Consider the following 14731-nt stretch of genomic DNA (forward strand, 5'->3'; position numbering starts at 1 on the left):
TGCCTTACTGTGTGTGTGTGTGTGTGTGTGTGTGTGTGTGTGTGTGTGTGTGTGTGTGTGTGTGTGTGTGTGTGTGTGTGTCTGTGTGTGTACTATGTGCACACGGAGGACAGACGCTGATTGATGTGTGTTTGCTTCTTCTTCATCCCTCCTTCTCTGTGCTCAAGCAGCAGCAAAATCAATGCTACCTAATAAACGGACAGACGGACAGACTGATAGAAAGACAGATCAACAGAGAGGATTTAGCGATCTCAGCATGTATCCATCGTCCTCTCTCCTCCCTGACCCCTACTGAGGCAGGGAGCAGCGGGACATGACGTGGTGCATCCACAAATACAGATCGGCGGGCTCCACAATGCCGGGGCTCTCTGTGGAAGATAGAAGTGGAGGGAGGAGGTGGAGGTGGAGAGGAGACGTGATGGGAATGTAAACGCCACTCACACGTGTGTGTCTGAGAGAAAGAACTGAAGGAGGAGTGAAGTAAATTGATTGGCGAGAGGGGTTTACTTGGCTTGTTTGCTTTGTTTTTTAGTGAGAGACACACAAATAGGTTATTCTTCATATTAAGCGACTGTGGAGAAGAGTGGATGTGTCAGAAACACACAAATGTACAGACACGTGGCAAAGTGACGCGTGCCTCCGTCCATCCTCTCCGCTGTGCTCGGCAGGCTTGGTCTGACAGAATCCCGCTCCTTGTCCCCTATAAGAGTCTTATTTAGGTCATTTTGTAAACAAGTGTCCTCACACACACGTCATCACGGCTGAAGCACTATCGGCTGCAGGCAGTGGAGATAGAAAAGGAAGTAGGGAGGACTGAGGATCTCCAGGGGAATCTATAGGTGTGTGTTTTAGTGTGTATGTGTTTACCTATGAAAGAGTGTGTGTGTTTGTGTGTATATTCATGGGACCGCCAAAAGCTGTGGACCTGCATACATAAACACAAACAGACCTACACTCACAGCTCACATTCACGCACACACAAGAATGAATGCACGCAAAAATCACACACTGCGTCGCATGCGCACACACACACACACACACACACACACACAGTGTGTTTCGGAGATGAATAATGCTACTGTGCGTCTGGTGGGATGCACCATTGTCCCTGGGGTGGGTTGAATGCCGGGATACTGGAACCGGCTGGCTGACACACACACACACACACACACACACACACACACACACACACACACACACACACACACACACACACACACACACACACACACACACACACACACACACACACACACACACACACACACACACACACACACACACACACACACACACACACACACACACACACACACACACACACACACACTGCTCTGTCTCCAGGTGACTCTGTTCCTTTTATAGCAGAGCACTCTCCCACCTCCTCTTTTCCTTTCTCTTTTGTATGAATGCACAAACACACACTCACAAACGCATATATATACACACACTCACAAACGCATACACACACACACACACACACACACACACACACACACACACACACACACACACACACACACACACACACACACACACACACACACACACACACACACACACACACACACACACACACACACGCACACGCACACACGCAAAAGGATACAAACATTGCCACGTGCACTGGAACAAACACAGCAAACACACAAACACACTCTATGACACTCCTACTGGTACACTGAGAGCATGCACATAAACACACTTCCCACTTCCCCTTGGAGGAAATTGGAGTTTGCATCCGTGATGGAAAAGACAGAGAGGAGAGGGGAGAATAAAAAGAGGGCTCAGTTGAACCTTTTATGAAACACTGCATCAAAGACAAACCAGATTGTATCGCTTTACATTGTTTGTTTAGGTGATACATTTTAATATCTCAGAGTGTTTTGGGAAAAGGAGCTAAGTCTGGGGATCGTATTTGATCCAAAACAATAATAATGAATAATGCATCATACAAAGTCAGCTGGAAAGCTCAATAGCGACACAGTTGAGACTCAGAGCCGATGTTATGAACCAACACGGATGCTCTTTAGATGTCATCTTATGGCCGTGTCCTGCTGTGTTTGAACATTTGCCCGGTCTCAATCATGCACCCTTACATATTAACACACACACACACACAGACACAGTGGTTGTTATGATTACTTATTTATTGACGATAAGTTATTGAGTTCCACACAACAAGCTCTCTTGCTCCTTCGTCTCTCGGACATGTCAATCACTGCACCAGAGACTGCATCACTTGTCTGTACCTCCATCTTGAGAGGCATATGTTGGACCCAGCACCATTTAGGGGCCATTTTCTACACACAGACAATAATGCACATACACACATGCACAATTTCTTCAAATCTGGTAAAAAAATAAAAGCCAGATCAAACTGTATCTTTGGGATGTGCATATGTGTGTATGTTTGTGTGATTAAGTGAAATGTTTTATCTTGGATGGTTCTCAAAGAGGGAGAGCATTTTGCTTTGACTTCAGGTGGATGTTGAAGTTGAATTAAACATTGACTATGAGAGGAGAAAATGCAAGATGGATGAACCTCAGGCTCAACAGCACTAACCCTCACAATTTTTCTCTCTTTTCTCTCGCCCCCTCTCTCCCTGCCTTCAGAACCCCTAACCCCCCTTCCCCCTTTCCTGTCTCACCTCACCTCCCCCTCCCAGCTCTGGCTGCAGACGGAGGGAGATATGCAGTCCTTCCGTGAGCGCAGCGGTGGTTACCACAGCAACCAACCCTGCTACCAGCAGGAGCCCCATGAATTATCCCGCCTGGAGACCTACCGACAACACCCGCATCATCCCCACCCCCAGCACCCGCACCCAGGCCCCAGTCCACATCCAGGCCCAGGCCCGGGGCACAGCAGAACAGGCTATGAGGCTCATTCACTGGCGAACCCCACGAGCATGCCTCCAGCTGGAGGACCGGGAACTGGAGGAGGACCCAAGGACTGTTACAGCCAGCAAGCTTACCCTGGTTACCCAGGCAACGGTGGAGGGAACGGGAGTGGAAATGGAGGCTCTGCTCCCTCACAGGCAAAGAAAGCTTACAGAGGAAGCAAAGTGGCCCCACCAAACCCCAGTCAGCACCTCCAGGGTCCAGGGGGCTACAGTAACCACATGGGCCCTGGGAGTTACTCAGCCCAGTATTTAAGCGAGGGCCACCTCCAGCAGAAATGGGAGGACTCGGCCCAGATAGCACAGTATGACCAGGAGATGGTGGGGCGTATAGAGGCTGGTGGGACCCCTGCAACTGGCACCTCCCAGTACATGGAGCAGAACATGCTGGGTCACACCCAGACCCAGTGCCACCAGCCCACCACCCCTGCCTATACCAGCCCCCACCATCACCCCCACCCCCTAACCCTGCCCCCTCCCCTCTCATGTACCCCCAGAGTCACCTTCACTACCCCCAGCACTCACCCTCTCCTTCGCCATATATGGAAAAGTGCAGCCCTATGCCCCACTGCTATAAAGGCTACAACATTCCCCCAAATTCACAGTATGGCAGACAAATGAGCAGCCACAGCAATCTGAAGCAGGGGAGTTACAGGCCGACCCCGAACAGTTATGGCTACCAGCAGCCTCCCTCCAGAGGTTATGAGCAGCAGCCCCCTTTACAGGCCATGGCCAACCCCCAGGAGCCCCACCCTAAATACCAACACTACAGCCAACCCCAACAAAACTACTGTCTCTCAGAGCTGTCTGTCAGATCACCAGAACAGTATTATCAGACTTGTAGCCCCTCCTCAAGCCATTCCCCAGCACGCTCTGTAGGACGCTCCCCCTCGTATAGCTCCACCCCTTCACCACTAATGACCAATCCAGAGTCATTCCAGTATGGCCAACCTCCCATGACCCCTGGAGCAGCCTCCTCCTCTTCATCCTCTTCAGCTGGCATGCAGGAGCAAGCAAGTACCAATACCATGTTGATGCCCCCACGCTCACACCCCTCACCCAATGTGCCCCATGCAGCCCCCCACAGCTACACCGCCACGCCGCAGGTCCCCACCATGAAAGAACGCTTCTCAGAGAAGCTGTTGTCAAACCCCAGTTTGTGGAGCCTGAACGCCCTCACCTCTCAGGTAGAGAACATCTCTAATAATGTCCAGCAGTTGCTGCTTTCAGAGGCCCTGGTGGCCAACAAGAAAAGCGGTAAGCGCAGCAGTGGAGGGAGCAACAGCAGTGCTGGAAGTGGAGCATCCATCAAAAAGGGTGAGGAGTACAAAAGTCCTACATATCCAGATGGTGGTGGTGGTGGTAGTGTTGGTGGAGGCCCCATGCAGGACCCTTACGCTACCCCACAGCACCAGCCAATGCCCATGGACCTCCATGAGGGAGGCTACTCCAGCAGTAGTGATGAACAACTGGAGAGGGGTTACTACTACTGTGGCCAGGGCAGAAGTCCAGCACAGGCTCCCAATAACACACAACTCAGCCTGGACACAGCCTCCTCATGCTCCATGACATCTCCTGATGATATGTCCACCAGGTCTGGAGACTCAGGTCTGCACAACCTTACCCCTGATCCTAGTAGATGTCAGTCAGGGCAGAGAGGGGATGGCATGAATACGCCAGTGAAGAGCATTGGCGATGAGAGGTCTCCTACAAGCATTACAATCCCCAGTCCTATGAAACAAGAAAGGGACTCCCCTTCAGATATACAGCATATCAACGAGCCTGTCAAAGAGAACTTTGAAGAATCAGCCTGGACAGAAAAATCAGCTGACAAAGAGGAGGTGTCAATAGATAAAACTCTTGACAGCGAAAGAGATTCAGACACAACTAAATCTACAGAGAATCTGGAGAAATGGTCAGATGAAGAGAAATGTCCAGCTCTCTACGGCAAAGTAAACAAAGGAATGACAGACAAAAGCTATTGCTACAAGGACACAGTGTACCAAACGGTCCAGAGCAAATATGACCCTGATACAAGAGACTCAGTTGAACAGTCCCCAGCAGCTCTCTCTGACTCCAGCCACAAGGAACACTTTGGCCATGAGATAAAATCAGAGGCGTTCAAATCTGAGTCTCCAACTGCCTCTGAGAGCTCAGTGAAAACATTGCCTTTCATTTCTCGGGGTGACCTTGAACAGGATCAATATTCCACAGAGAAGGAGGACAGCTCAGAGAACACCTCTCCAACCCCCCAAATTGAGGCCTTGGATGAGAGCAACTCAGACAAGAGAGAGAGCAGAGATGAAGAGGATGAAGAGGAGGGGGAAGAGGATGAGGGTACACAGGATGAGGCAGATGAAGAGGAAGAAGGAGAAATACAGGAACAACAACATTCTCTTTCCTCTCCTCTGTCTGTAGAGGTTAGGGAGGAACTGGAGGAGGGAGAGAGAGTGTCATCGACTGAGGATCACATGAATAACAGAGATGGGCAAGAGAAGCCTCCTGGGGATCTCCGCAGCAGGACAGAGAGTACAGAACTCCATATTGACAACGAGCCTGCAGGGGCGCCTGCCCATCCGAATGCAGCAGCAGCAACAGCAGCAGCAGATGCTTCTGCAAGGGAGTCAGCCATTGGTGACACCGCTCCTCAGCCTCAGTCTGCTATGCCAGTCTTCTCAGCTCTCAATGACAAGACAACACCTCCAGCTCAGGCCAGGGATCATATTGATCACAGTGCTGATAAAGTGCTGGAGCCAGACTCTCCTCAGCTGCCAGGGAAGTCGATACTTCCCTCAGCCCCCTCCTGGGCAGACACTCCTCCCTCACCCAAAAAAGGTGATGAAGACATGGAGCCAGGCATCAGCTGCTCCAGTGCTGTGACCCCTTTGGCAAAGCCAGAACCTGTGGCCCCATCTGCTCAGCCGAGGGCATTTGGACGTAAGCATGCAAGGGGCAGAAGAAGAATCATGCATTCCGGTGTGGGGATCAGGCGACAGCTAGGCTTGGAGAGGGAGGGGGAAAAGGAGGAGGAAGGAGCCCCCTCGCCTTCACAGAAACCCTGCATACCTCCAAGCAAAACCGTGTTGTTCTCGGATCAAATGGACCTAGCTCATCAGGAATCTATTGTGAGCCAGACTCCCAAAATGCTTACTGATGCTTTTCGTTCGAGAATGTGCACCCGCTCATTCAATGCACCAGACTTGCCACCCAAAGTCGAGCCTCATGTGAAGAGAAAACCAGGCCCAAAACCAGGTCCAAAGCCTGGGCTCAAACTAGGGCCAAAACCTGGACCAAAACCAGGACCAAAAACGGGAGCAAAGTCAGGTCCAAAACCAGGGCCTAAACCTGGTCTTAAGACTGGACCAAAGCCCGGGCCAAAACCTGGATCTAAATCAGGACCAAAACCAGGACTAAAACCAGTGCTAAATGAACCAGAGCTCCCCCAGAAAGTTGAAACACCTGTGAAACGAAAACCAGGACCTAAACCAGGTTCAAAAACTGGGTCAAAACCTGGGCCAAAACCTGGTCCAAAGCCAGCTCTAAAGGCAGGTCCAAAACCAGGACCTAAGCCTGGACCCAAGCCCGCAGATGTTTTGCCCCCTGATGACACGGCACCCATCAGGGCCTCAGTGGGTCGCCCTAAAGGCTCAGTTTCTAAGGCAAAGCTGGTACAACAAGAGGAACCCATTCAACCTCTGACAGGACTGCAAAGCAGGGCCAGGAAGAGCCCAAAAGCTTCACTATCACAAGTAACCCAGGATGTTAAACCAGTGAACCAGGACGAAAAACAAGTGAACCATGAGGTTAAGGTGCCAGAGAAGGAGGGTAAGAACATGGTCTTAAGATCCAGAAAGCCCTCGCAAGAAAAACTGTCAAAAGAAAAAGTCACAGGGGAAGATATTCTTCCCCAGACGCTAACAGAAATTAAAGCTACCGATGATTTTCCAAAAGTAGAGGAACCTATTACTGAGGAAAAAACTCCAACTTCCATTTCTAATGCAGTCAAAAACACAGATGATCCAGCAGACCCACCTGAACCACTTGCCACACCAGTCTTAATGGAACAATCTGAAGAAAAGACATTACTTTCATTAAAACGGAAACTTGGCCCAGAACTTTCTACAGCACCAGTAAAGAAAAAGAGGGGTCCAAAGCCCAAACCAAAACCCTTACCACCTCAACCACCTTTGCTGGAACAGGTTGTCTCTACACCTAAAGACAAGGCTGTCAGAGGCCCCAGAAGAAAGCGAGGCCCACCTAAGAAAGTCTCTGTGGTTAGTCCGGCACCCAAAGACACTCATCCAAACATCACTGAGATGGACATCGCTAGTGATGTGCCTGTGGTGCCTCCTCAATGTCCCACTAAAACAAAAGTTCTCCCACCACGCAAAGGCAGAGGACAGAAATACGAGGCCATGGTGCAGAAAATTGCATCCCCAAGCTCAAAGAAACACCTCCCAATTCCTCAGATGGACAGCAGTCTAACTGATGATGTGACATCCAGGGCTTTGCCTCAACTTGTCCTGAAGGAAGGTGAAACATCTATGCTCATAAATAACATTGAGGTGATAGAGGGAGAAGTGAAAAGCATAGATTCTAGACAAGAAGTACTGAAACACGAAGGAACAGTGAGAAAAAAGGAGATGGCACAAGAAAAAGAAACGTGTGAGGTGAGTCAAAAGACATCAACGGCACAGGAGGTGAGACAAGGGATGGAAGAAGAGATCATGAATAAGGAGGAGAAAAGAGAAAAACACATTAACCCAGGGAAACAGCAGGATGTCAGTGCTGACAAGGCTTGGAGCTCAATAGAGGCCCCAGTTAAAGTCGGGTCTCCAGGAGAGTGGATACAACAGGCCTCAGAAGGTGTATCATCTGCTCCCACTAAGTCCTCCAGAACTAAAAGGAAGAGATGGGCCATGGTGGAGAGCACAGATGCCTCAGTAGTAGCCTTGGAAGCAGGGAGCCTAATAGTTACAACACCAAGGCTAGCCAAGCAGAGGGCGATTAAAAACAACCATGAGATGCATCTGAAACAGAGGAGAAAGAAAAGAAAGGGCCAAGCCCCTGTAGACGAAGAGACTGTTGAGGATAAAAATATTGAAACAGTAGAACAGCAACAGGAGAAGGTAGAAGAGACGATAACCCCCACAGAGTCCACAATAACTCTGCCAATCAGCGCAGATGAGATCACAGAAGCCCCCCAGGTAACCAGCACAGAACTCATTCAGAAACCTAGGAGAGGCAGAAAACCATCCGCAAATCCAACTCAGAGGAAACGAGGCAAAGCCTCATCAGAGCAGGTTCCTGGCAAACCAATGAAGGTCCACAAAAAGCCTGGGCCAAAACCTGGGATGAAAGACGCCATGGAGGTTATTGAGGCAGTAGTAAGGGCTGCAGGATGTGAAGGGGCCGAAAAAGAGGAAAGAGAAAAAGACGAAATGGAAAGAAGGGAAAGAGAAAAGGAGGAAAAAGCAGAAACATGTACCGTTGGTCCCGTAGTAACGTTATCAGAAAAACAGACTGAGATCCTTTCTGTGAAAAGAATCAGACGCAGACCAGTCCATCAAAATTCTAAACTGTCTTTCTGTCCTTACGTGCGGATTAACAACTCCAGAGACTTCTCTTCTTGGTGTGCCATAGTCAACAAGCCTGAGGACGCAGTGGTATTTCAGAGACGTAGAAAAAAGGGCATACTCAGAATGAGGAATCCTTTCACCGTTGCAAAAGTAGTGCCACACACTGCTGCCATGCTTCAAGGACCCTTGGTGAAAAGAGACCTCATTGACAGGTGTCTTACATGCTGCCTGTGTGGAAAGCCAGCAAATTACAGAGACCTAGGTGATTTGTGCGGACCCTACTACACAGAGGATGGCGTTCCACGGAAAATGTTGACGATCGGGCACACTGAGTCCGTCAGGGAGGAGTCACAGAAAACTAATGACAACAACAGTGGCAGCAGTGAAGAACCAAGCAACTCCTCAAAAGACGAGGGCGAGGGCAGCACAGAAAAGGTGGCCAATGCAGAGGCTTCCACTCAAGAGGGCAGTAGTAGCAGGCACCATTGGCACTACCGGCGGGCAGAAAGAACAGAGAGGATGGGTCAGGAGGGTGGTCCAAGAAGATTAACTCTCCGAGAGAGGTTCAGGAGGATGAAGCAGCTCCAGGCCATCAGCACAGGGGCCTCGAGTGACCAGGAGGGTGGTGACAGCATGTTCAGAAGGCTACAAGTGGAGGCAGAGGCTAAAGAGCACTGGGCCCATGAAAACTGTGCCATCTGGACCAAGGGGGTAATTATGATAGCTGGGAGGCTATATGGACTGAGGGAGGCTGCCAACAACTCAGCCAAAACGGTACGATAGCAATTAACGGTCTATTCTGAAATGTGTGCATGCTTACGTTAAGTTAAAAGTTAAATGGAATAATAAGCAGCTTCTGTGAGAAATTGACGTTAACTTTTTGACTTTTTTCCCTCTTTTTTTCCCCCCTCTATCCTACTTGTCCCTCCATCGGTCACTTTGTTTGTTTCTTTGTTGATTCTTGGTCCATATGTCCGTCTGTCTGACTAACCCCAGAGCTGCTACAAGTGCCAGATTGTGGGGGCGTCCCTCAGCTGCTGTTGGAGAGGCTGCTCTCATAAATACCACTATGTCTGCGCCAAAGAGATAGGTAAGACACCGCAGCGAGAGAAGGAAGAGCGCAACAAGGGATGAAAAGCCAGGGAGAGGGAGGAGAAATGAGGAGGGAAATTGGGAGTGGGAAATTGAACCTGAGTTTGGAGGGCTGTGGGGAAGGGAACAAATAAGGCAGGTGGAAAAAAGAAGAGAAAAATGAAAGGAGAGGAAAGAAAGCGAGGGGAGGGAAAGTGGATGTTGGTAAAATGAGAGAAGGAAAATGCATCAGGAAGTAACATTATTGAGTGTGAGAAGAGATGTCTGAGAGTGTTAGGAGAGTGCAAAAAGAGGGAAGGAGGGAGGGAAAAGAGGGAGGGAGCCTTGAATAAAGGGGATGATGATGAGAGGAAAGTGGGATCCTGGAGTGTGCAAGAGGGTGAGAGAGGGGGAGGAGATAGAGGGAGGAGGGTGTGTATGTGTGCATTATTGACCACAACCCCTGTGGCTCTGTCCATCCATTCGGCTGTCTGGGGTGTGTGTGTGTGTGTGTGTGTGTGTGTGTGTGTGTGTGTGTGTGTGTGTGTGTGTGTGTGTGTGTGTGTGTGTGTGTGTGTGTGTGTGTGTGTGTGTGTGTGTGTGTGTGTGTGTGTGTGTGCCCTCCTGCCTCCTGCTGGCTCTAATGCCACCCTATGTGCGTCTAACAACCACACTTCCCTCACTGTGTGTGTGTGTGTGTGTGTGTGTGTGTGTGTGTGTGTGTGTGTGTGTGTGTTTGTGTGTGTGTCTGGTCTGTGTGTCATTGTGTCCCCTTACATTACCTCATGCCAAGGAAGTACAGTGTGAGGATTAGAAGGCCTGCCACGTCTGCCTTTAGCCAGCACAGGGAGCCGAGCGAGGCCCTTTTTAATCCTGCTGAGTGCTCCGGCTATATCTGACTGTCTGCCTGCATCGCAACGTATCCACTCAGTGTCTCTCTTTCTTCTGTTGCTCTCTCCCTCTCTCTCTCTCTCCCTGGCTCTGCCTCTTACGCGCTCATTTTAGATTTAACCCTTTTGGATGGGGGGGCTGGGTTGTTGTGTGAATTCGCCCCATGCTAATGTTTCATTCATTGATATCGTCTATCTGTGACACTCTAGCTTATTCTCTCCTTTCTCTCTCTCTCTCTCTCTGCCTAGGCTGCACATTCCACGAGGATGATTTCTCCATAAAATGTCCTAAACATGAGGTAAGAAAATAAAAACCTTTAAACTTTAAACTGAATACTTTTATATCAGTTTTTAGGGTTTAAAATGTTTGACCACATTATAACTACATCCTGCTTTAACATTGAGTCATGCATGGAAGAAAGACTGACGTGCGGAGATGATTTAGTATTTCGTTTTTTTTTTACATGTGTGTCCATGTACAGTTTTAGGTTTGTGTTCCCCATTAGAACATTTATAAGCCTCCTCGCTCAGAGCTGTACATTTAGATTTTTTTTCTTCCCCCCATCCCTCACGCCTAACACAGAAATAAAAAAAGAGTTCACACATTGCTGTCACAAGCAGCAGCACCAGGGCTGGATAGATGATACAGAGCAGAAAACACAATTGTCAGCTCTTGTCGAACAGAGAAAGAATCAAAGGAAGGAAACACGAGGGATTGTGTTTGATGTACACCTCTATCAAGTACCCCATCCACTCCCAAGCCAAGACGGTCATGATCTCATCTCTTACTGTCCCATATTTTGTTACCAAATCAATATGTACCCAATGACCTTGGCAAGCTTTACCCCGTATCAACCACCGCTAGCTTTGCAAACACTTACTTATGTGCCCTTCGTGTCACTCAACGCCCACTGTTATGACTGCAGACAACTGGAATCACAATGGGTCACCGTTTTTGTGTAAATATGGACGGCCCACTCCACGGTCAACTCTCCTGCAAGACAGGCGCCATCTGGTGGCGGCGTTTTTTTACTGCAGCACAAAGAGGAAGGTCAAATGCTGAGGGGGTGGGGGGAGGAAAGTAGAGAGGGAGAGATGCTGACATTCAGCAGGGAGCAGCGGTGCATTGAGGCAGCAATTGCAGTCGCCTCCCTTCCTTCCTCCCTCCCTCCCTCCCTCCCTCCCCCTCTCTGCATCTCTCCTTCCCTCCCTCTTCCCTTCCTGTTCTCCTCTGTGCAGACTGACAGGGATGAAAAGCTGGCTGCTGATCAAAACACCCCACCCAGCATCACTGCCTGCTATCCTCCCCACATGCTCTCTCCACCCTTTCTCTCTCCCTCTTCCTCTTGTTATTTCCCCCCCCCTTATTTTTGCTTGTTGCGACTCCCTGCTGTTCAAGCTCCCTCGCTCTGTTCACCCCTCATCTCCTGCGAGCTCCCTTCTTCCACTCTTTTCTGTCATCCTCCCTTCATCCCTCCTCATCCCTTCCTCCATCTTTCTCTCTCATCTCCTCTCTACTCTTCTCGCCGCCTCTCCTCACCTCAACTCCCACGTCTAAGCGGCAGAAATAGAGTATGGGACACGGAGAGAAAAAGGAGAGCAAGACACAGAGAGAGAGAGAGAGAGACAGAGACAGAGAGAGAGAGAGAGAGAGATTGTTGTTAGCGGGCTGAGGCAGAGCTGTCATCAGTGGAGGGATCTGAAGGTCTGTGTGTGGGTCTGTGCCGCGCCAATTTAGGCTGAGCAGCCTAATCAAAGGGAAGAGCACACACACACACACACACACACACACACACACACACACACACACACACACACACACACACACACACACACACACACACACACACACACACAACCACCCCACCCATGGGTCTCCCTCTGAAATTCTCCCTCTGCCTGTTTTCAGGGCTGGAACACACATATCGATGAAATCACACACACATGTTGCCTTCAGCGGTGGCTTCTCTACAGCTAAGGGACGCACACTGTGTTCGTCCACACAGGTTCATTAACAGGTTACCTGTAAGCTCACACACGAACACACAGAGAGAGAGAGAGAGACAGGCAGGGAGAAGAAAAACACTGTTGTGTGATGCGGCTGAGTGGGAACAAAAGACGAATGGGGGCAGTTACATCAGAGAGCGACAGAATGAAAGAGACAGGGATGGAAAGAGAAAAAGAAGGGCAACAAGAGAGACGGGCAGCACTCGGTGATGGAGAAATCGAGAAAAAAAAAAGCGAGATTTGAAGGTTTTAAACGAGTTACTCCGGAGAGGAAAACAAAAAAGAGGAAGAGATAAAAGACGGAGAGAGCGAAAAGCTGCTGGTCTGAGTCCAGGCCATGAGGATTGGCAACTGGCAGTTCAGAGAGAAGACGGAAAGGGTGAACCAGAGATACTGGGGGGCTGCAGAGGAGGATAAGGGGAAAGAAAGCTCTCCACCACCACCACCGCCAACAACAACACCACCAACACACCAGCACAATTAGCAGGCGTTCCCGCTGTGTCTTTCACAGTGGAGCTGGTTCACTGGCCAGCTGCATCCGTCTCCCCACTCCTGCACACTGCAGCCAGCTCTCTCTCACGTCTGCAGACCTGCACAGAAGCACTCACTAACATGCATGTATAGCACATATATGTGAGCTCCTGCCTGCAGCGTACCTGGCATGTACATGTATTGCAGTTTTTTTTTTTTCTCCATAAAAACACACATACTGCACGGTTTCTATAATGGTTTAAGACACAACGACAGAACATAAAGGCTCGTGTTCTGCAGCGCTGTGTAGCTGTCACTGTGGGAACACCTTAAAACCTCCGGTACAGCTCGTACCTTTCTTCCTCTCCGTGTGTTTGTGACTTGAATTCATGTCAGTCTCTCTTTTCTCTTTTTCTACAGGACCTGTAAGATATTCCAGTTCACCACCTCCACCACCAACACCACCACCTCTCAGCCAAGCAAGCATCACCTATCCGGCAAGGCAAACAAAGATGCTGTCCTAACAGCCACCTACACCCAGAAGACACGGCGATGAGTGATGACGGACAGAGTCGTCGGCCAGTGGGGGTTGGGGGAGGATAGAAGGCTGCGATGAGGTGGAGCTGCAAACCCTGGAGGACGGCTCTGCAGAGAAGAGCTGCTCCATGAACTCGGCCTGGAAATGCGTTTCCCAGACTGAGCCCCTTACTGGAAGGCAGCAGGCAGCAGGCAGCGGCTCTGTTTAACAGGAGGATAGACTGCGCTTTAGAGACTGTGTGCCTAGAGCCCAGTGCACAGGGGCGCTGTTTGAAATGCAGAGCGAGGAATGTGTGTGTGTGTGTGTGTGTGTGTGTGTGTGTGTGTGTGTGTGTGTGTGTGTGTGTGTGTGTGTGTGTGTGTGTGTGTGTGTGTGTGTGTGTGTGTGTGTGTGTGTGTGTGTGTGTGTGTGTGTGTGTGTGTTCTGCCTTCGGATGGGTTGCTATCATATTCAGACACCTGGCGGACACTGATTGGACGGGAGCATCCCTCTGGCCACCTTGTCAGTGGGCCAAAAGGTGTGTATGCGCGTGTGTGTGTGTGTGTGTGTGTGTGTGCGTGTGTGCGTGATAACCACAATGTCATTCTACAGCCACATCATCAGTGTGTCTGTGCGAGTGAAGAAGTTCATCTCCAATTCAAGACGTCATCGCATCAGAAAAGCAGCAGCCAACCACTGGATGTACTATCTCAATGTGTGCGTTTGTGTTTAAAACAAGAGAAACAAAAAAAGGAAGCTGTACATGACGACGTTCTCTACAGGTTCTAAATATTCTGATATCGAAGAGTTAAGAAAAAAAATGGACGACGCAGTATTTTAATATAACGCTCTTATCTTCGGAGATGTATTTTGATGTGCATTATGACTATACGACATCATTGCGTCACCCTTGGTATATGTCAGGCTTTGTTGTTATTCAGAAATTAAAAAAGAAAAATTTTAAAAAGAAAAAAAAAAAAAAGATAACTCTGTTTAAGAGTGTTACTCCATTTCAACTGTGTGCACATTCAATATGTACAGAAGACGACGTCATCATCATCATCATCACTCGCCAGGTTGCAGATCAGGGCTCCAAGGGTCCAACCGGGGGGGTCAGGTCATCTCACTTCACATCTATGTACAGTTCAGAAGTATTACTGTTAAACATTGCCATGATGTATGATTATTTCACCGACCACAGCCAAGCAGAAAGATTCAATACAGGTTTCACAACACACCCGTCTGGTCGTGTATCTCAAATGTAGCCTCTTTCACTCTTCCATGCTATGTAACAAC

At 49.3% G+C, this 14731-nt stretch overlaps 1 protein-coding gene across 1 annotated transcript; it reads left to right on the forward strand.

The window, feature by feature from the left end:
* The first annotated feature begins 2528 nt into the window (after positions 1–2528).
* LOC129098589 (retinoic acid-induced protein 1) lies at positions 2529–13730 on the forward strand. The gene is given in 6 exon segments (XM_054607636.1): positions 2529–3357; positions 3360–9253; positions 9476–9569; positions 10690–10739; positions 13317–13355; positions 13358–13730. Coding segments are annotated over 6 exon segments (7023 nt in total). The 3' UTR covers positions 13475–13730.
* Positions 13731–14731: the final 1001 nt, after the last annotated feature.

This window comes from Anoplopoma fimbria, chromosome 11 (genome assembly GCF_027596085.1).
Source record: "Anoplopoma fimbria isolate UVic2021 breed Golden Eagle Sablefish chromosome 11, Afim_UVic_2022, whole genome shotgun sequence".
NCBI classification, from domain to species: domain Eukaryota; kingdom Metazoa; phylum Chordata; class Actinopteri; order Perciformes; family Anoplopomatidae; genus Anoplopoma; species Anoplopoma fimbria.